This window comes from the organism of the source record quoted next, unplaced genomic scaffold (assembly GCF_019419815.1).
Source record: "Pyrus x bretschneideri cultivar Hongxiangsu unplaced genomic scaffold, Pyrus_bretschneideri_v1 Contig48, whole genome shotgun sequence".
Taxonomy (NCBI): domain Eukaryota; kingdom Viridiplantae; phylum Streptophyta; class Magnoliopsida; order Rosales; family Rosaceae; genus Pyrus; species Pyrus x bretschneideri.
The window spans coordinates 2319913-2341204 of NW_025999785.1; the positions used below are offsets into that span (position 1 = coordinate 2319913).

At 36.7% G+C, this 21292-nt stretch overlaps 5 protein-coding genes across 13 annotated transcripts; 3 read left to right on the forward strand and 2 right to left on the reverse strand.

Moving 5' to 3' along the window:
* The first annotated feature begins 2862 nt into the window (after positions 1-2862).
* On the forward strand, positions 2863-5282 carry LOC103962924 (nuclear transcription factor Y subunit C-3-like). 2 transcript variants are annotated; one of them, XM_048568600.1, is made up of 3 exons: positions 2863-3019; positions 3256-3312; positions 4199-5282. In XM_048568600.1, the coding sequence occupies exon 3, from the start codon at positions 4242-4244 to the stop codon at positions 5043-5045; it is 804 nt and encodes a 267-aa protein (XP_048424557.1). In that variant the 5' UTR covers positions 2863-3019; positions 3256-3312; positions 4199-4241; the 3' UTR covers positions 5046-5282. The 2 variants fall into 2 exon arrangements, with proteins under 2 accessions (XP_048424557.1, XP_009373981.1); XM_009375706.3 differs by having other exon boundaries at positions 2864-3019; positions 3256-3313; positions 4217-5282.
* A 1737-nt stretch (positions 5283-7019) lies between these two features.
* On the forward strand, positions 7020-14306 carry LOC103941506 (alpha-crystallin domain-containing protein 22.3). 8 transcript variants are annotated; one of them, XM_048568213.1, is made up of 5 exons: positions 7906-8875; positions 9738-10114; positions 10903-12664; positions 13601-13878; positions 14063-14306. In XM_048568213.1, the coding sequence occupies exons 1-3, from the start codon at positions 8715-8717 to the stop codon at positions 11139-11141; spliced, it is 777 nt and encodes a 258-aa protein (XP_048424170.1). In that variant the 5' UTR covers positions 7906-8714; the 3' UTR covers positions 11142-12664; positions 13601-13878; positions 14063-14306. The 8 variants fall into 8 exon arrangements, with proteins under 8 accessions (XP_048424173.1, XP_048424175.1, XP_048424170.1 ...); XM_048568214.1 differs by having other exon boundaries at positions 13601-13872; XM_048568215.1 differs by lacking the exon at positions 13601-13878 and having other exon boundaries at positions 10903-11827; positions 12598-12664.
* A 1435-nt stretch (positions 14307-15741) lies between these two features.
* Positions 15742-17522, reverse strand: LOC103941507 (putative pentatricopeptide repeat-containing protein At3g05240). Its single transcript, XM_018646061.2, has one exon. The coding sequence runs from the start codon at positions 17515-17517 to the stop codon at positions 15820-15822; it is 1698 nt and encodes a 565-aa protein (XP_018501577.2). The 5' UTR covers positions 17518-17522; the 3' UTR covers positions 15742-15819.
* Positions 17523-17708: 186 nt separating this feature from the next.
* LOC103941508 lies at positions 17709-18609 on the reverse strand. The gene has a single exon (XM_009351707.3). The coding sequence runs from the start codon at positions 18517-18519 to the stop codon at positions 17818-17820; it is 702 nt and encodes a 233-aa protein (XP_009349982.2). The 5' UTR covers positions 18520-18609; the 3' UTR covers positions 17709-17817.
* Positions 18610-19849: 1240 nt separating this feature from the next.
* LOC125470003 lies at positions 19850-21004 on the forward strand. The gene is made up of 5 exons (XM_048568322.1): positions 19850-19855; positions 19952-19991; positions 20091-20203; positions 20444-20505; positions 20688-21004. The coding sequence occupies exons 1-5, from the start codon at positions 19850-19852 to the stop codon at positions 20980-20982; spliced, it is 516 nt and encodes a 171-aa protein (XP_048424279.1). The 3' UTR covers positions 20983-21004.
* Positions 21005-21292: the final 288 nt, after the last annotated feature.

Sequence of the window (21292 nt, forward strand, 5' to 3'; positions counted from 1 at the left end):
AGGAGTTGAATCTGGTTCACCAAGATTCCACCCCAATTAACCCTAACAGAGTTGTAATTAAGATTCAAATTTTAAGTGAACCTAGGCACATGGGTTGATAACGAAATTTAAGTAGGGTGAACTTAGAATCACCCTGACAACTTGGCGATTACCAAACTAACTGCCATAAAAATAACATAGAGACTGCACCATGTAATCACCAATAGGGACCCCATCAGGCTCAGAAGCAAGAAAACAAATGCAATCACTATAAAAATTTGAATCAACAACCAACAACCAACAACCGTATCGGACACATGATTGATCGATGAATTTAAGTAGATCTCACAACGTATCTACGGACATCAATAATCACACGCGTCCGAAAGGTGAACCTAGCAAAATCCTTACTAGGATGGTAATGAAGTAGGATTTCAAAGTGAGTTTCAATCAAAAGTGAAGTGGTCCATGACTCCATACATGTGGTGGGTTCGATCTGATCATCTGAATCTGAAGTGGTCCTTGAGATGAAGGTCATTGTCACAATCAACATACATTCAAGTTTTAGGGAACATAAACTTATGCTAATTGGGTTTGATTTACCCTTAATAGGTCTTAATAATTAAATTATTAATGTCCAACACTTGCTAATCACATTATTTGGGATTTTTGGTTTATGAAAACCAATGTCGATATATGTTTACTATTTCATAGAATTTTAATTTATATAAAAAAAAAACACAGGAACCTCGTTACTCTTAAAGGAAATATCCCATAAAAGATATAAGAGTAAACTCTAGTATTGGTTCCTGAACTTTCATCTTTGTTTAGATTTAGTTTCTAAACTAAATTTCCGTTAATTTATAGAGTTAGGATGGAGGGACTAATTCTCCACATTGACAAAATTCAATGATGTAAATTGACCGAAATTTAATTCATGGATCAAATCTAAACTAAGGTATAAGTTCAGGGACCGATTCTATAGTCAAGCCGAAAGATATAAAGTACTTTTTTTCCTTTCTTTTTCTTTTTTGTACTACAACAACTTTTTCTTTTTATCCTCCATGTGTTATGAAAAATAAAAGGAAAATTAATAAAAAGAGATTGAAAACTTTGAGTTTTAACGATAATGACAAAATAAAGGGTAAAGTGAATAGTATCATGATTGACTTTTTAGTGTAAAAATATGGTTTTTCGTTAAAATGAACAGTACCGAGAGCTTTTCATTAAAGTTCTAAAAAATAAAAGCATATTACAGTTGTTATCTTAGAAAAAATAAAAGAAAACCCATCAAATATAAAAGTTGTAAAGCATGTTTTTGCAAGGCCATGAATAAAAATTGAAATATGTTTTCGAAAAATAGCTAGTTTCAAACCAACATTCCTCACTTGTTTGGGATGTCAAACTCAATTAAATTATGTTAATTTTTTTAGATCGATGATAAATTGTTAATCAGCAACTTTGAAGTTTGTGTACACTAAAAAAAAGGAAAATAAGATTCGGTCACACGAATCGGCTCCACAACTTATGCAATGAGTAAATAAAAAATCGCAAAGCTAATGAGACGACCAACTGATATTTAAGTTTACAACTCGTCCCACGATAACAAACTCCATTTAGCGCCCATAGCCGTTTGGAGTCAGCAGGAGTCGAATCTAGTTCACCAAGATTCCATCCCAATTAACCCCATCAGAGTTGTAATTAAATAAAGGGGTATGATATCCACACAACTTTTTTTACTTCTCACATACCCTTCTTAATTTCTGTCTGTTGATCTTCTTTAATTCATCTAATCCGACGGTCAAAAACTAAAAAAGTGTGGAAGAAGTAAAAAAGAATGTGTGAATATTACAACCCTTAAATAAATTGAATGATCGTAATAAGATTTCACATTAATGGTGAAAAAATTGAATTTTAAGTGATTCTTCGGTTTGCAAAATGGGTTGATAACGAAATTCTACATGCTCGTCCTCGACACACGAGAATGGAAGACTTTTGTTCCTGTGTTTAGAAATACTGGAGAGTAAGAACTCGGAGAACTCAAACAATTATTCAAGTAGTAAGAGAGAGGAAATTTAAGTTTAACTTATGCAAATTCCTGTACTAAAAAAATCAAAATGACAACTAATATAATACAAGACTAATCCAAATTCTTTCCCTTCTTTCCAAATTGTTAAGATAACATTCCAATTTAATTATTTCCTACCCTAAATTAATATTTCCTAAAAATAAATTAAGAATCCATAGATCTGGTGACAATCACAGTTCTAAATAAGTGAGTTGAGATTTTCTTCGGATCTTTGTGTCTGGCAACCAAGAATTCGGAGATCCAAGCCATTGAAGAGAGAGAAAGAGAGATTCGGATCCTTGATTTTGTGAGGTAGGGTAGTGAAATGGGCTAATGAGGATTGCATAATTAAAAAGGAAAACTAATGAAAAAAGCTTGAAAACTTTGAGTTTTAACAAAAATGACAAAAATGTGTTGTAAGTGAATAGTACCATGAGTGACTTTTTAGAGGAAAAATATGTTTGACGTTAAAAGTGAACAGTACCATGTGTGTTTCGTTAAAACTCCATAATTTAAAATGAGTGGTTTGACTCTCCCGATCCATCGACTTTTGACACAGAGATCAGAGAAGAATTCCAAGAGATCAAATCTTCTGCATCTAAAATAGGCATCTGTGTGGCCTCAATCATTAAATGACATGTGTTTATAAACTTAACATTTCTTAATTTTATTATTATAAATTTTATACTTATGAATCAATAATTAGAGTCACAAAGACGTCACATCCATTTTAAGTGCCAATGATTTGATTTCAGAATTCCAAATAAGTAGAACGAACATGGCCACGTATCCAACGGGAAGTCGGAAGGCTCGGAACCATAAGACCATTTACCCCTAACAGTAAAATGCCAACTTCCACAAAGGGCAAAACCGTCAAACAGAAAACCAAACTCCCATAAAAGTTCAATGTTCTCTGACAAATTTAAGTCAGAATCCAACACTCCCTCGCAGCTTTTGTTCTTCCTTTTTAAGGTTTGTCTTCTAAAACATCATTAATCATAACGAAAAAAATACTAAAAAAAATTATAATCCAATGTGGCTGCAAACCCAAGAACTTCCCAGAAATCCTGGATCTTTCTTCGTACGATTAATTTCCCAAAATGGGAAAAAAAATATAAAAAATTCAGACTTTCTTCTCATTGCCCAGATGGATGTTTCCGAGTCGCTTTTTTCTGAAGATTTTTTATTTTATTTTTTGTTTTTTCCAGGTGCTCAATAATTTCGAATCCTGCGTAGTAGCAGCGCCCACCACCTGTTTGATAAAAGGTACCAGAGAAACGCGCACACGCCCACACACACGGTTTTCTGGGTTTTTTATTTTTTATTTTTATATTTCTGCGTTTATGTGTGTAAGCGTGTGGGTGGTAGGTTTGATCTTAGATTGCCAAATGGGCGATCTTTGCTCTTTTCCCATGTGACATTTTTGTTTTTCGGATGTGAGTTTTGAATTTTCAGGTGTTTTTGGTATCTGTCAGAGATCGAATTTTGGATTTTGTTGTCGGGTTTGATTCTGTTTTGCATGATTTTTGTTGGTGGAAACTGTTTTTGGCTTAATTGCATGATCGTATCTCAAGCGTTTCGACCTCGAGTTATTGTTTTCATGGAATTTTATTCGCATTTTTCTAGTTTTTTTTTTTACTCTTTTTTTCTCCAAAACATAATTTTAATTAAGCTGGTGGTGGTAGAATGATTTCTGCAGGGTAGAGAATCAAATCATCAAAAATGGTCCTTTGTGAGGCGGATACTATTTCAGGTGGCAACCAGGTGGCGGGATGCGAATCTCGTTGATTTTCTGTAGATGTTTAGTTGTAAGATAGCATTTAGAGACTCCTTATGCAGTGAATTGATAAGTTTTTCGGCCGGAAGGCTATGCCTGCTTAGTGTAATCGAGTGCAGTGGCATTTTAGGATTCATACGGCCAATCACACGTTGTGGATAAGGCTTTTTTGTTGTTGTAGTATTCTTAATCTTTGATTTCTAAAGAGGAAAAACCAAAAACGAGAGAAAAAACTGCTTAGATTTATCTGCAACGTAGCACAAGATGGATCGGTCGGAATTAACCATTCATTGTGTGTGAAAAGGAGATCCTTTGGTGTTTTAGGAGTGCATATAGTAAGTAACTAGTAGGTTTCTAAAGCAGACACCTTTTCCGTTCTTTGTTTCAATCAGGGCTGAGTTGCAAAATTCAACCAGGATGGATCCGCAAGGGCATAACCAACCCCAATCTATGGGGATGGTAGGTAGTGGAGCTCAGTTGACATACGGTTCTAACCCGTATCAGCATAATCAAATGGTTGGGAACCCAAATCTGGGGTCAGTTTCCGCAACAGTGGGAGCTATGCAATCCGCTAGTCAATCACCTGGAGCTCAACTTGCACAGCACCAGCTTGCGCAGCACCAGCTTGCTTATCAGCATATACACCAGCAGCAGCAGCAACAACTTCAGCAGCAGCTCCAAACTTTCTGGGCAAACCAGTATCAAGAAATCGACAAGGTCACCGATTTCAAGAACCATAGCCTTCCCTTGGCAAGGATCAAGAAGATTATGAAGGCTGATGAGGATGTGAGAATGATATCAGCCGAGGCACCTGTGATATTTGCCAGGGCATGTGAAATGTTCATATTGGAATTAACATTGCGGTCTTGGAATCACACGGAAGAGAACAAGCGGAGGACACTCCAAAAGAATGACATTGCAGCTGCAATCACAAGGACTGATATCTTTGATTTCTTGGTAGACATTGTCCCAAGGGAGGATCTGAAAGATGAAGTCCTTGGGTCGATTCCGAGGGGTACAGTTTCTGTTGGGGGGCCTGCCGATGCACTTCCATACTGCTATATGCCGCCTCAGCACGCACCTCAGGGGGGGGCTCCCGGAATGATGATGGGTAAGCCTATGATGGATCCGTCTATGTATGCTCAACAGTCTAACCCCTACATGAGTCAGCCAATGTGGCAGCAGGCTCCAGACCAGCAGCAGTCGCCATCAGATCATTAGTGGGCACAACATGGAAGCGGAAACCTGTAAGTTCCTTTGTTTTTGTTCTCCAGGCTTGTGACTGAAAGCTGAGAAAAAAGCAAAGTGGTGATCTTAATGTGTTCAAACTCTGGGAGTTTTTGTAATTATAATGCAATTTCTTACCTTTATGCTTAACATCTGATATCTGTCTCGTAGACTCTTCGCTGTAAAACAATATCGTTGACGATGATGCAGTTGTGAACTGATTTTTCTTTACCCTTTAGAATGACCATGACTAGCATATATGCCGTTTTCAACGATTTAGATAGTATTTGTTGACATCCCCTCTCTCCCGATCCTTGCAAAGCGGGGTGCCTTGTTGGCTTGCAGTCGTCTTTTATCATTTATCATACATTTCTTGTGATGTGATAAGATCCTGAAGGGTGTAATGGAACTTCTGGTTTCATTTGTTGACTATTTTTGCGTACTTGGGCAGTTGAATTTACCCTTTTGTTCATAAATTTGAATCCGCTTTTGCCAAAAATATGTTTCAATTTCAGTTGCAGTTCAGATAGATGTACTCCACATGGTTTTGATTAAAATCACTCTGGGAAACCTCCTGTGGAGGAGGAAAACTTAGCTATATCAGTTTCTTACCCCCTCCCTTTCTCCGGAGAGAGAGAGAAAGAAACAGAGTAGGTATGAAACCTGTGACATGAAAGTTTTTCTCGTAAAGAAGACAATTTAAATATCCCCGTGCTGTAAATAAATGGTTTTTTTTGTCCAGGTAGGGATAGTAGGCAGCAATAGCAATTCAAGAAAAGCAATGAAGGTGTAATTTTTATGTCTACTCGAAATACAGGCGCATGGTGTTATGATTTCACTCATATTGTAACTCGAACTCACATTCGAGTCACGTAGTGTTTGATTTTACTCATATTATAACTCGGGTAATGATCATTACGTGACGGTGTAAAGGTACACAAAAATATATGCAAGTGAAACCTTTTCAACTTTAAGGTTCTAATAAGAAGAGTAGATGAGTAAGAAGTATTCAATGATATCCATGGTTTGTGAAAACATATATATGTACCACTAAACCAATAAATTTGTAGAATTATTCAACAACAAAGAAGTAACTAACCTTGTCAGCGAAGGTTAGTTGAGCTCATAAGGATCGTTCTCTATGTTGGACCAATGGTTTTAAGTCCTACAGCAGGCAATCTTTTTTTATTTGTCGATTTGTAAAAACAAAAAAATAGGCTAAGACCCCTCTGTAAATCTTAAAAAAAGGCTTTTATAGATAATTTGCATTGGAGTGTGAATTCAGATAGAATGTTTGGTTTAGACTTTGATTGATAACAACAAAGATATTAATGAGAGTTTTTTCAACGCATGAGTGATACTAACATGATACAAACTCGGCGAACGATTTGTATGGTATTAAGAAAGATTATTGTTACTAAGCACACTTAAATGCAAGTCAAAATATCATAAATTAATCAAAACACTTGGAAACAGTCTTGCTGCAACGGAAAGGTTGCTCTTTGTAATCAAGGGTTCGAGTTGTGGAAATAACCTCTTTGTAAAGTAAAGAAAAAACTGCGTAAGATAAATGTTTCTTATCTCGATTCTCACAAAGCGAGAAGCTTTATTGACTTGATGTTGTCCTATCAATACACTTGGAAATAATTATGGTTGTAACATGCTTGTTATTAAAAAAAAAAAATCATTTAATATAATATTAAATGATATTTTAATTATAATATCTGTAATGTACACGTACCCCTAAAAAACAAGAGAAAATTTGAAATAGGTCCAATTTTATAGACTACCTTTTGAAATAGGTCCAATTTTTAGTAACTTTTAACTTTTGAAATAGGTCCAATTTTTAGTTACTTTGAACCTATTTCAAAAAACCCCAAAAAACAACAGGTTTTTGTTTACGGTGCACCTCTTTGCACCCGATTACCCTAGCCTATATAAAGTACCTCATTTTCTTTAATCCGAAAAGCACCTCACTCTCAGCTAAGCGCAGGAAGCGGCAGAAACCCGAAGAACCTCCCTGTTGCGACGCCGTCTCGCAAATCTCCTACCTCTCTCCGATGGCTGCCCCGCTGCCGTCTTGGTATACTAACACACATCTCCTTTCACACATACATAAAGTCTATGTATTTATATCTCTGGACATATCAATTTTACACATTTAAAGTCGAATTTTTGCACAGCAATTTTCAGTTAATTTTGTACCTTTTTTTGGGGCTCAGATCGGTAATTGCATGTATAATTTTTCATGCACACATATACATATATAAGTGTATCTATATGTCTGTGTGTGTGTGTATCTACAGAAACGCTTGTTATATATTTGCATGTTGGTGATGAATTTCTTGTAGTCTTTGCATAAAAAGCTTTTATGTACTTGAAATCGATAACGGTCTGTGTTTTGAATCGTTCCTGTTTCTGTATGTGCAAAGGATTTTTTTTCTTCAGGAAATTAGTTGGTATCAGTGTGACTTTATTGAAAAGGAATAAGAAAAGACAAATACTTTGGGAGTTTGGTGGATTAAATTGATGATGAGTAGTAAGGAATGGTTTGGCGGGTAGATTTCTTAAACTGTTCCTTCGATAAGCATGTGTATTAGGCTAGAACAGCATGTTTTTGAAGAATGCTAGGGGTTGTCGCAGTGCAAATGTGATTTTAATGGGAGATCATGCTTCCGGAACTGCAAAATGAAAATTATGAGATATTGGTTTTAGGTCATGGTCGTCAGTTAGGGAAACGTGTTTCTTCCTAAAAATGTTCAACATGTCATGCAATATGAAGTGGCACCCTGTATGCAATATGCATTTCCCGCGCTATTTCAAAATCTTCCCATTTTCGGAAAGAAGAAAACCATTTTGCCCAAATGGGGTCACGGAAGTTTGATTAGTTCTTTATATTTTTCTGAAGTGTTTGTTGTAGAGTATGATTGATATGGAAACAAAGCTTTCCAATAGATTTGTGTCATTTAGGAAATTAGGAGAATTGAACAAATAGATTAGCCTATTTATTATCTTTTGCGTTCCAATAGATTTGTGTCATTTAGGAAATTAGGAACCCTATGATATTTGGACATTTCCAATTAGGTTATGTCTAGTGAATCATAAAACATTCGGCAAGGTTAGATCCCCGGTAAAGTTTAACATAAAGGAGAAAAAGGGATGAATCATGCTAGTTGTGATACTGAGAAAACAAGTATTTTGGGAAAGAAAAAAAGATATCCCACAAAGAACTTGTAATAGGAAAAACACAAAAAAGGGATAACAAAATAAAACAAGAATTTTAGAAAATGAAGAAAGGAACAAACCACGGGAAGAAAATACTAAGTTTAGCAAGGGCATCTGTGTTTGCTTCTTTAGGCATTGGTGGTACATGATGTATATACATATACACAGATACATATCCTCAGGATTTAATGATAATGTGTTCTTTATGCGTCTTACTTCACTAAAGTATGGTTTCAACTTAAGTGTAAAAGACTGCTAATTACTTATACATATAATATCTAAGTGTATGTGTTGAATTTCTTTTCCAAGGTTAGGAATAGTCCAAGAACAATTGCGTTATGTTTGTCGGTTTGAGTCAGCACGAGCCCAGTAAGGCAACTGGGCAAAGTCTGTTACTTTAAATAGGGCCCAAAATTAGATCCAAGTTACATATATACTATGGAAGGATGTTTTTTAAGTGTTGTACTAAAAGATCCAGCCCAATCCTCATATGCCCTTGTTTATTTAAGAGAAAACGGAAAACCTAATTGCCTAAATTTCTTCCTCTCTTCTTCTAGTTTGCTCTGGTTCTCCCTTGTTTTTGCCAAAATGCCGTTTAGGTTTGTTCTTTCTTCGATTTACTCTTGATCTTCCCTGTTCTTATTGTGCTTTGATTTCTGCCCATTTCTTTGACTGATGTTTCTCTTCTGTTTGTTTTTTCAGTTGTTTTTTTTTTTTTTTTTTAATTTTATTTTACTGATGATAGATTCTATGTCTCAGTCAGCTGTATTTTAAAGGGAATGTTTTTATTTTATGTTAGTTAATTCTTTCAAGAGAATTGGGTGTATAGGATGAGTCTATTGTTTCTTGTTTCTGTTTTTCTTTTTTGGATGATGGGTACTGTAAGTGCCGCCTCTGGAACACGGGAAATGATTGGGGGGGTTTTGTCATGGATTTTAGGGTATTTCATGTTTATGGTGTTGCTATATTTTGAAGTATGTAGCTTCCAATATCCCGATGATTTATTTGCACTCCCACCTATTGTGGTTGAATGAAAAAAAAAATCAACTCGCCAAATTATGTGTGTTTTTTTTTATTTTAAATTTTTAAGTCTGAATGCTTGCAACTAAACAATATTGATTGCACCTTATTACTTGGTGATAAAAGGTTTAGTTTTTTTATTTTTTATTTTTTATTCCAATGTAATATGAGGACCACATTTCATTCTTTGCCTCAGGACCCGAAATGCCAGTGGCCTACCCTGGTTTGAGTGCTTTTTGTGATTACACCTGATAATATATAATAGTTAAATATAAAACTCACTTTTTGAAAGCTGCAATTAGAAAATAATCATTTATCACATTCCTTTGGAAAGTGAGTAGAAATATATGTATTTCTGTTATTATGGAGGTGCTTAATGCCCGAAAATGCAACTCGTCTAATTATTTGCCTGCTGAGATAAACTTTGAGGTATTCTTGTAGGTTCGCGGGAACAAGTAAGACTAATGAACCAGATCAATCAGATCCTCAACAACCAAAGTTTGATCCTACACAACCCATATTATTACATCCAACACCTCTCAGAAGTGAGCCTTATATTCCGCCTACAATGGATTTATCAGAAACCTCAGACTTTGATGCAGAAGAACAGATGCAGCAAGTTATGATAGTTCTACCAACTCAGTCAGCAATAGAAGAGAAGAATAAGATTTTGGAAACCAATGAGTCAACAATTATTTTGACTGGAGCTGCTGCTGCATTGGCACAAGGGGGACCAACAGTAGGATCAGTTGATATTGGTGAGAACGAAGACTCATACTTATTCCGTGTCTCTATACCAGGGGCTTTGAAGGAAGACAGTGAGTATGATCACCTTGCGTCATTTTGTTCAATACTTGATTGTTATTGTTGTACGTTCTTATAACTTATTATTCCTTTTTGTTAATTGGATGCACCATGAACGGATACTCTTGTTTGTTGCTTAGCATTCTTTATCTCATATAATAATGGTTGATTGTTTGAATGCTTGTAGCATATTAGACTAAGTATATACATCTTTGACAAAGGCGTGATTATCAGTCAAAAGTTAATTTGTTCAACATTAGTCATGCATGTGTAACTAAGCAGGGCATATCTCCAAGATTTTTTTTAGTGAAAAAGAGAATAGATTCTCCATTTTTATACCGCATAACCTATTATTTTGAATTTTTATTTTGACACCAAGCATCTACAATTGCATCTTAGTCTTCGACCCATCTTCTAGCTTTATTTTCCGTGTGTCTTCCATGATTATTTTTAGCAACAGTGTGAAAGAAGTTAGTGTTCTTATCACCTTCCTGGATTAAAGTGATTGATCAGTAGAGGTCGAGTGAGGCATGGTGTTTGAAATCCGTTAACCACCATATGGTGTTGTGAGGTCACCTTAAGAATGCCCTAAGCTATTAAGGTTAGTAGGGCACAACATACACACAACAAAAACATTAGTCATGCATGTTGACTTTTTTGTATGTTTCTATAATGTGTTCCTATTAGACTTTGAATAACTGGGTTATCTGTTTATCATGAAGCTGGGTTATCTATTTGTCTCAACATGTCTTGATACTTATTATCATGCTTAATGAACCACATCTCGTCTTTGCCAATGCAGAATTTAGTTGTAATGTTGATCCTGATGGGAAAGTATTAATACAAGGAGTAACTACGACAGGAGGGAAAATCGTATGCAGGGATTTCCATGTCTTTAAGATGAAGACGCAAAATCTGTGCCCACCAGGTCACTTCTCTGTCTCGATCCAGCTTCCTGGTCCAGTTGAAAGCGAGCAAAAAATTGTCTCTCTCGAGAATGAGGGGATTTTGGAGGGCATTGTGAAGAAAAAACTACCATAAATATTCTGCTTTGAGGAGCTTGTATGCTTTCTTATGATGAAGAGGTCTGAATTGAATGGAGAAGACTCCATATGTTAGGACTTAAGATGTAGACAATAAATAATTGCCTCTGTTAAGCGGAGGATGAGGCCTTGGATACGAGCTAGAGGTGATATACAGTACGCTTGCTCGAGCCCAACTAATAGTGAACTGGGGCTTTGCTAAGCTGTTTGTATTCACTCATTTTAAGACTGGAAGCTGTGTTCATGAGTGGACTATGTTTTATTTTCGTTGAAAGTTCTCTCTACTGAGACGAGTTCATGGTGAAACAGCTGGTAGTTATCTTGAAACTTACAAGATATTTAGCTTTGCTTATTTTGTGGAAAATGGTCTCTTATGGATTTATATTTTTATGAAGAGTACTTTTGGAGAAAATTATATATCGTTTGAGTTTACTAAAAGCGCTTTTGATGAAATTGCTTTTGGAATGCAAGAAGCACATAACTGGTGTTTCTTCCAATTGCACTCCAAGTGCTTTTGGAACCCAAAAACACTTTCACCAAAAGCGTTTCCAGTTACTTTAAAAGCACTTCCAAATGTGTGTGTATGTTTTGGGTGGGTGGGTGGGGTTGACCGTAAGGAGCTGACATTGGTAGTGGTGCTTAGGTTGTGATTAACAGCTTGCTGGTCGGAACACCAAACTGCAGGTTTGAACTTTGAAACCCAATTCAGGCCGTTCATAAGTTTGTTTTCTTTTCTTTACCTGCCTCTTGGATATCTGAATGAGTGGGCAAGTGTTTTGGTTGTATTGACCAAAAGATTTTTTGAAACCTCCTCATGCATCTGTGTCCTGTGAAGTTTATGACCATCCAACCTTAATTAAGCATCTTCACAAATTTTGGGGTTTATTCCCAGTTCACATTTTTCTTAGATTCTCTGATGAGAATTTGTGGCATCTCTTACTGAGAGTCCTGCTTTCACTGCTGTACTTCCCCTGACCTGCTACTGTTTTGCATTTCTGCATCCCTAATTCATGTTTATTATGTTGCAGATTATAAGGATGCCCACAGCTGTTGTGGTTAGATGTAGGCTTTCTGGAAAGTTAGGAAGGTTGCTTTGGTTTAGTTGGTGTATCTTCAAGTCTTTAGCTTTTTTAGTTGTTATCAAGTGCCTCACTCCCTAATATTAACTCTTCATGTTGTCTTGGGGCAGCAACGTTGTGTGCAATTTCTTATCTGAATTTTAATGAATGCCAGTATTTGAATTACTTATGGTTTTGTTTCTGGGAGCATACATGTATAGCTTTTTAATTTTGTGAGTTACATGAATTTTAAAACACCATGTTCAGTATTTGGCTCTACAGGTTCCTGCATTTAATTTTTTATTTTTAGAGGTTACTCTGCCAAACTTCTGCCAGCAAATTCTTGGTTTGTCTCATACAAGATAAACTGACACGTAAACTTTTCGATATTCTCAGTTAATGGTTGAAGCAATTTTGGCATCGTAAAGTTTGCTTGCCTTCTGGAATCGCATAATTTGTAGAGGTATTACTTTCCTGACTCTTGTCTTTTATTGTATGCAGTTATTTTCTTCCCAAGTTAGTAGATTGTGAATTGATTAGAATCTATATAGATATAGTAAGCCAGTTTTCTTCCTCTGTTAAGGTTTTAATTATTGCTTAGTACTTGGAAAATCATCTAATGGTTGTCTTACTATTTCATCCTTTACCATATCTTACAAAATACAATAATGTTATTTGTACTGCATTTATTGACTCCGTTACTGACCACCCTTCTAATAGAGGTGGGCCCACAAACATGTTTGGCCACCCTCTGTTAGAAGGTTGGTCAGCAACGGGGTCAATAAATGTGGTGTAAATAGCAGCACTCTACGAGATATTTATTAGAAGCATAAAATTTTCCGTCACTGTTATGGTATAGACATAAAAGTTAAAAGGTAATTGGTGAAATATGGGTTTACTGCAACTAGAAAAGGTTTTTTTTTATTTTATTTTTTTTATTTTTTAATTTATAATTATATACAGGTATAAATATATATAGAATGTTTAGCATTTCGTTTTTGGGGTCTTCAATTTTTGCCCAATTTTCATAGTTTCTATAATTGGCAGAGTTGAATGATACGATTCAATGTTTATTTTGGTTGGAGCCAATAGATGATTGCTCCTTTGTCATACCAATTATTCATATAAGCTGACAGTGCATCTTTATGTTCAAACAATAACACATATATCATTGGAAGTCATTTTTCAAGTCTCAAATTGTCTTCTTGCCTAAAAAGAGCATCCTCCTAATATGTAAATATGCCTACCTGTAGAGATGTTTTTCTTTACGAGTAAAAGAGTTTTTTGTTGTAGTCGTGTTAGACGGTGTTGGATTTGGTTACTCCATCTTTCAACGGGGAATATAGTGAAGCCAAACGTATTTATATGTTGGTTTTTTGTACATGAATGCAAAGAACAGGTACAAAGTGCATCTCGTTCATGTTAGGAAGATGGACGAGTCCAGATTTGTGTTGCTTGAGGATTTTTAAAGGCCTTGTTTGGTGGGCCGGATTAGGGCATGAATCCTGTTCGTTGTTTGCTGGAGTTAAGTGCAGCATGGATCGGATGTGAATCTTGGATTCATATTCAAAATGAGTGGGATTCTGAAACCCAACCTTAGACATGGGTTTCCACGCCGGTACCCAAACCCCAATCCAAGCCAGCCCACCGAACATGCTACTAAATGAGTAGGTAGGGGTAGGTAACGCTCTTCCCATGTGTACACTGCATGTTTACCGTGTGTGCGCTGCTGCGTGGTCTGATTAAGTCTATAAGTACTGCCAGTAGTTGCATCCCCAAGACATATCTGTTAGTCATGTGTAGGTAGAAATCAAAATTATCCAAGGTCCGTTGTACCAATCTCTGTTTTTGTGTCTTGCAGTCATGATTTTGGGAGAAGGTGCCAGTGAAGGCGATGTTGAAGATGGGGACGATGGACATGAAGCGAATCCATGATGGATTACAGTAAAAATTTTCGAACATCTCAAAACGCAGATGTTTGAAAGTTGGATCCATGAGCAAAATTACCAGAATGTATTAATTTCCCTTTGTATTGGTGTAAACACCGAATTATGATGTGAAAAATGAAGAAAAGAAGTGTAAACTATCTTCTTCGATTGGTTTGAGTTTCTTGAGCATTGTGTTGGAAAACTCTTATTTGCTTTTGTGGAAGTGATTTTGTTACATGGAGGTTGGATGTGTTAAAAGACTTAAAAACATTTCTCAAAATCCCCCAGAATTCATAACTTTTTAAATCCTTGAAAATTAAATCTTTGATTGAATACATTTGGATTTTCATGAACTTTATAAACTTCTTTAAAGTCCTGACTGTATATCCTCGCCCTTGGACTTCATAACCGTATTTAAAATCCTGATTAAAATACTCTCGAACATTCTTTCTAGACAAATCACAAATTGACATGTGTGCAAACAAATTACAATTTGATGTGTACGAGGACTAATTACACAGCATTTCTTCTATCAGCCATTCTACTTTGTAGACAAATTATAGTTTGACGTTTTTCCTTTTTACCCATAACATAGCTCTATAAGGTATGGGTCGCCACAAATTGAAGGACGCAAGCAACATGTGCATTGTTTAGTTGGGATGGAATTTATAAATAGTCGATACAAATAGTTGGGACTTTGAACTTCTCCTTTCAATCTCTTTGTTTACGAAATTCTATTATGCTTCGGAGCTGTTCTAAAAATCTTTGCTTAGCGCTATCTAGGCCCTACTTAAACGCTAGGCAGGACCCTCTAGATACTTGAAAGTTAAGAAAGGGCGCCTAGGCATGATCCTCTAGGCACCTGCCTAGGCCGCACCCTCATTTTGACAGAAAATATATAATTTTCATTTTGCATTTTATTTTTTTCAACAAGTTGTAGACTTAAATACTAGAATGAATATTCATTATATGCTTGTTGCTCATGTTTTCAATATACTCTAATATTTTATAATCTATACGTCATTCTATTTTACGATTTATTTGTATAAGTAAACATTTATTTATATGTTATATAATAAATTTAATTAATATTAAAAAACCGCATAGGTCCCCGCCGAGACGCTTAGGCGCTAGGCCCTTACCCGCCATCTAACTAGCGCCTTTAGAGCCTTGGCTCCAGGTATCCTATACTTTGAGGTTTTTTGTTGTTGGAGTCATTTTTATCCTCAACCAAAAATCTAACAGCTAAAAACTCCGAAGTATAGAATACCTCAAAGAATACAAGAAAATCCTGAGACCTTCAGCTTTTCTTCGACCACTTGCTCTGATGTTTAAGTTGGTTACAATTGTGAACATTCTTCAAGGCTTTTGCTGGCAGTGGTCTCATTCTTCCATTGCAAACTTCAGGTTGCCACAGTTGTGGGAATGGAAGGTCTTCCCATTCGCACAACCGTGGCAACCTGCAGTTTGCACTGCAAGTAACTTCGATCTGATCCTCTTCGGTACAGCTTACTCCCGATAATTTTTCTCAATTATTATCGTGATTTTCCGGAGGATTTCGAAGTATTGGGATTGAAATATCTGTTTCAGTTGAACACTAATGACCAAGGCCTTGGACATAACTGCTCTTTTGAGTTTATGACAGGCAGAACATACACATAATATCTCATCTGGGAATGTTTTAGTACACTTATGAACTTAACAACTCCATTTCGACCGAACTATGCCCTAGCTTTTTGGCAATATTCCTGTTTTTCATCAGTTCTCTAACCCGATTTACTTCCTGCCATCGACCAGCCCTAGCGTATATATTGGACAGCAGAACATAAACTCCACTGCCATGAGGTTCCATCTCTGTTATATATCTTCTCACTTTGTCAGCTAGATCAACATTTTCATGTATCTCGCAGCCGTTCAAGAGAGCTCCCCAGACAGCAACATTGGGTTGGATCGGCATCTCTTCCAGCAGTCTCATCGCCTCATCAAAGCGGCCTGCTCGACTCAGAAGATCAACCATGCAGCAATAATGATCCGCAGTCGGCTTTATGCCGTAAAGATTTACCATTGAGGCAAAATGTCTCTGACCCTCCTCTACAAGACCGATATGGCTACATGCCGATAAAACCCCAATGTAAGTGATCTGGTCTGGAATAACACTAGCATCCTCTTGCATTTTTCTGAATATATGTAGAGCTTCCATACCGTGTCCATGCGTAGCTAAACAGATAATCATGCTAGTCCATGCCATCACATCTTTCTTCTGCAAGTTCTCGAAAATTCTTCGAGCACTTCCTGCATCTCCAATTTTAGCATACATGTCGACTAAGGCAGTCCCAATTGTAGTATCTTTGCACATGCTAGTTTTCGATACATATGAATGAAGACTTCGTCCGAATGCCAAGGCCCCCAACTGCGCACAAGCACCTATTACGCCTAGAAAGGTAGTTTGGTCTGGAACAAAACCAGCAATCCGCATATCAGAAAAGAGATCGATTGCCTCCTCAGCCCAGCCATACTGGTTATAAGCACTAATCATAGAATTCCAGGTAACCAAGTTTTTTTGAGCCATTTTGTTGAACAGATCCCCTGCAGTTCTCAAGCTGCCACATTTTGCATACATATCTAATAAGGCAGTTGCAAGAACTACATTAAAGCTAAAACTTGAACCAAATGGATCAAACCCTAGTTGGCGAATACGACTGTGAACCAACTTTCCTGTATCAATATCCCTACTTCGTGCACAAGCGACTACAACATGCACCATGGTGATCTCATTTGGCTGTACATTGTGAAGTTCCATATCCTTGAGCACCTTTATAGCCTCGATAGCCCGACTGTTATTAACAAACCCGGAAATCAAACTAGTCCAAGCAACTACATTCCACTTGGGAATAATATCAAACACCTTGAGTGCAGATTCCATATCTGCACAAGAAGCATACATTCTAAGCAAACAAGTAGAGCCATAGACCTCCAACCCATACCCAGTTTTCACAATGCAGTTATGAACACATTTTCCATAACGGTAATCAGCGATCACAGAACACGATTTAAGCACGAATGGGAAAGTAAAATTGTCGGGCAAGTAACCCCTTCGCAGCATTTCTCTGTACATAATCAAAGACTCAACCGGGTTCTCACTATTGGAGTAGCCTCTGATCATTGAGTTCCAGATGTAGACACTAGGCTGACTGATCTGCTGGAAAACTTTCTTTGCGTAGCCGAGGTCTCTGGCCTCAGAATTGGTACAAAAATCAACAAGCCTACTTAACTGGATTACATTGTTAACAACTGAGGTGGTGATCATCAGCCCATGTATTTGTTTCAATTCACTCATCCTTCTGCATTTTTCCAAGAGTGAGAGAATGGTTTTCTGGTGTTTCTTCATAAATCATGAGCTTTTTCATTGACATGGAAGAACTTGATGGACTGATCAAAAGAAGATCTTTGAACTTTGAAGCTCGAGACTAAAAATAAATTAATAACACCATGTGACTGTGCAATGGTATATATACGATGCTACAAAAGCGATATAAAAGAAGTAAACATCACTTCATTTGTAAAATTGAAGAATCAAAATTCACTGCAAAATTGGTAACATCTCATATTTCGTAGTGTTTGAGGAAAAAAATTACAAGATTCCATTAAAAAAATTAAAAAAAAAAACCTGCTCTCTCTCTCCTGTCTCTCAGAATGCTCGTCTTCCACTTCTTCTTCTTGTTCTCCGAGTAACAGTTTCCATTGCGGGACAAAAAGCCCTAATCTTCAAACCCAATTTCTGCAATTCCTCTCTCTGAAACCCTAGACCCACCAAAACACCCCCAAAAAAGATTGCAAAAATACCGATCTTGTCCAACCACTGAACCATAGCAACCCCAGAGAGCCCAAATCCCAATCCGCAGAAAAGCACATTGCTTTCAACATCTCCTCCAAACAACAATCCCAACCCACAAATCACCAGAACCCCATATAACAGAAACAGCAACAAAGACTTCCTCTTTCGTTTTCTTCCGAACCCATCGCCGCCGCCTCCGAACCCCTTCCAGATCCCCAGACCCCCTCCACTGCCGTCTCCGCTGCAGAATTCTTCAACAACCAGATCCAGCGGTTGAGGCAGTATCTTGAAGTTCGAAACGATGGCCGGCATCAATTGGAGCAGCAATCTTGTTAATCTTTGAGACCCATTGCGGCGTTTGTTCTTCCTCGCACATAGAATTGGATTGTGGGTCTGGATTTGATGATAGCGTGAGAGTGGAATGGTAAAAATTGGAGATTTTGGAGCAAAGAGATTGCTTGGAAGCGAAGTTTTGGTTTTAACAAATGGGTAGGAGAAGCAAAGAGATTGCTTGGCGAGGACCGGTTGAGATTGGAAGTGAAGGATCAGCTGCATTTCTACTCCCTGCTCTCTGATCTCAAAGATGGAGAGGAAGAAGGAGAAAAGATGACCGTTTGAACTTGAAGAACATTCTCCTGTGGGATTTTCGTCACCAAATATAAAATAAAAATACAAGTGGGATTTATACATTTTATATTATTTTTATTTTCATCCCCTTGTGAGTCATCTTGTCTCATATGGAATTTCAATTTTATTTTAAAAAAACTAATGAAAAGAGTTTGAAAATTTTAAGTTTTAATAAAAATAACAAAAAAGTGTTGTAAGTGAATAGTATCAGAGTATTTTTTTAGAGTAAAAATGTCATTTTTCGTTAAAGTAAATAGTGACAGAAGTGTTTCGTTAAAACTTCCTTTTGTGTTTAGGGTTGAGAATACCATATTTCCTAATTATAGGGAAAACAAAAAATTGTATTAACTCTCTTAAAAAAAAAGTATTGTATCAAAACTTTTGGGTTGCATAATTATGACAATTCTCATATTCAATGAGACTAGCGTGAGTTTAGGTAAGACTAAAAATACATCAAAATCTTGAGTATAACACAGTAAGATATACAAAAAGAGCTATACTACAAAAAAAATCTCATACTTTAATGAAAAGTGTTCGGCTAATGAACGGCACCTCCCTCCACTAGTTTTTTTTCTCCCTCCAACCAAGTTCAAATTCTTTTGACTTTGCCGTCCAAAGTTTACAAACTACAATAGGGTAGACAATTTGACTTATGAAATTGAGTGAATGCTCCAAAAATTCAGTCTGCTTTGGGTGGAAATTGCACTCAATGATTGATTCAAACTAGTGATGGTGATGGTGCTGGAGAAAAAAGCATTACGTTTATTATTTTTTAGGGAACTTTAACGAAAAGATTTCAGTACTATTCACTTTAACGAAAAACCACATTTTTATATTAAAAAGTCAATCATGGTATTATTCACTTTACCCTTTATTTTGTCTTTATCTTTAAAACTCAAAGTTTTAAAGTTATTTTTATTAGTTTTCCTTATTTTTTTATTAGCTATAAAGTCGAAAAAATGGGTCTTTGTTAATGTTGTGTATGAGCCAAACTTCGAAACAAACTGCATTCTGTGTATTGAGCCGAAATCCACCGGTTCTGTGTTCCAGATAAATTCTGTTACAAGTACATTTAGCGTTGGACGGAAGTTGTTGCTCGCAAGCAGACTTGCCCGCCGAATTATATAAAGTGTCCTCTTTGCAAGGTCAGTTTGTTCATACCTCATTCTATTCAATCAAATTTCGTTTCTTTTTGTTGTAGTGCTGAATTTCAGTGGCTTGACGCAGACGGAAAATGTTTGCATAATATATGATTATGATGGATGTTTTTTTCTCTGCTTTGAGATCATACCGGTGTTGAAAATATGGTTTACTTCGTGTTCTTTTCGTCAATGGTATCTGCAGCTTTATCTTATCATAGGAGCACAAGTATAGATTGCAGTGTTCTTACAGTGAACCAGGTTTTGTGCTTCTCGTCATTTCATTGGTTGTGTTGTTTCTCATTTTATATCCCTGAGAAACGCCGTCGCTGTTTACATGCCTTCCAGTTGGTTAACTTTGTTTCTTAAGTGACATATTTGACGTACCACGGTGTTGGAAGTCCCACAAGTATCTTCAGCAAAACCGCTGGCCCCAAAGTTGGTTGAGAAGGGAGATCCAAGCTCTGATGCAGGTCTTGACTTCTTCTGCATAAATTTTTTCTGGTGGTGACACGAGGACATTTCAACGTCCTACAGAGTTTCATTTTTTTTTTCTTTGGCTTGGCAATGAACTGGATCGCCTAGTCCAATTAGCTAAATCATAAAATTGTGCGTATGGTCTTTCTTTATCTATGACGACCACAGCAGAACATGCGTGTTATAGTTATTCGGGTGACTCTTTATAGCTAACTTTCTTCTGTTGCTGCTTGTAGGAGGAAGATGTTGACATCGTCATGCACCACATACATGGCGTGATTAATTCATCCCTGATGAGGTGATGTGTGTTACTCCCTAGATCTTCAATTGAAAAATCGAATAATGTTCCAAAGTTTAGTTCCCGTATTTTGAGTTCTTTTGGACAAGATACGAGAAAGAACAACATTAAAGTGCTTGAAAACGTGCAAAATTTCAATGAACTCTTTGTCTGAACTTTTACCTGAACCATGCATTTTGAAGGGATAAACAAAAAGATCGAATGACAGCACCTGAAGAAAAACAAGGAGAATTTCAAGAATCAACCTCTGATGCAGCAGGGCCTTTCCTGGCAGCTAGAACCAATCGGTTTGTACACGAGGTGGAACTATTTCTTGCTTCGGGTGTGAACATTGAAGCATACGATGCTGTGTGCATGCAACGCTTAGGTTGGAGTGCTCCGGGAGTAACTACAGAGCCAGCAGAGGTCGAACTCGCCGTGCACAGACCTGTGATCCTTTATTTGTACATATTTTTTTATTCCGACGGCAGCGAATGAAAGTTTGTCTGCATATGTATGGAACTGCCACTTGAAATTTTGTTTCCGGTGATAATACATTGTCAACTTACGTTGGATCCATAAGCTAAGAAATTCACAATATGCTCATAGAATATGCTTTTTTCTTTTAGGATTTTGACTAAAATAGTCCCCAAGTTCGGCAAAACTCCTTCTTTTGGTCCTGACAATGAAAATCAATAGAAGTGGTCTTTGAATTGTCTTTATTTTTAAGGGTATTTTGTCAAATCAACTCCTCTACTTAACGAGGATATTGACAGATTTTTTATAGAATAAGCAAAATAATTTATAA

Coding starts and splice junctions, on each gene's coding strand:
- LOC103962924 (XM_048568600.1), top strand. CDS start 4,242: ATGGATCCGCAAGGGCATAACCAACCCCAATCTATGGGGATGGTAGGT.
- LOC103941506 (XM_048568213.1), top strand. CDS start 8,715: ATGGAAGGATGTTTTTTAAGTGTTGTACTAAAAGATCCAGCCCAATCC. Junction 8,876..9,737: donor TTTGCCAAAATGCCGTTTAG/GTTTGTTCTTTC, acceptor GTATTCTTGTAG/GTTCGCGGGAACAAGTAAGA. Junction 10,115..10,902: donor AGGGGCTTTGAAGGAAGACA/GTGAGTATGATC, acceptor TTGCCAATGCAG/AATTTAGTTGTAATGTTGAT.
- LOC103941507 (XM_018646061.2), bottom strand. CDS start 17,517: ATGAAGAAACACCAGAAAACCATTCTCTCACTCTTGGAAAAATGCAGA.
- LOC103941508 (XM_009351707.3), bottom strand. CDS start 18,519: ATGCAGCTGATCCTTCACTTCCAATCTCAACCGGTCCTCGCCAAGCAA.
- LOC125470003 (XM_048568322.1), top strand. Junction 19,992..20,090: donor GTGTTCTTACAGTGAACCAG/GTTTTGTGCTTC, acceptor TTGGTTAACTTT/GTTTCTTAAGTGACATATTT. Junction 20,506..20,687: donor ATTAATTCATCCCTGATGAG/GTGATGTGTGTT, acceptor TGCATTTTGAAG/GGATAAACAAAAAGATCGAA.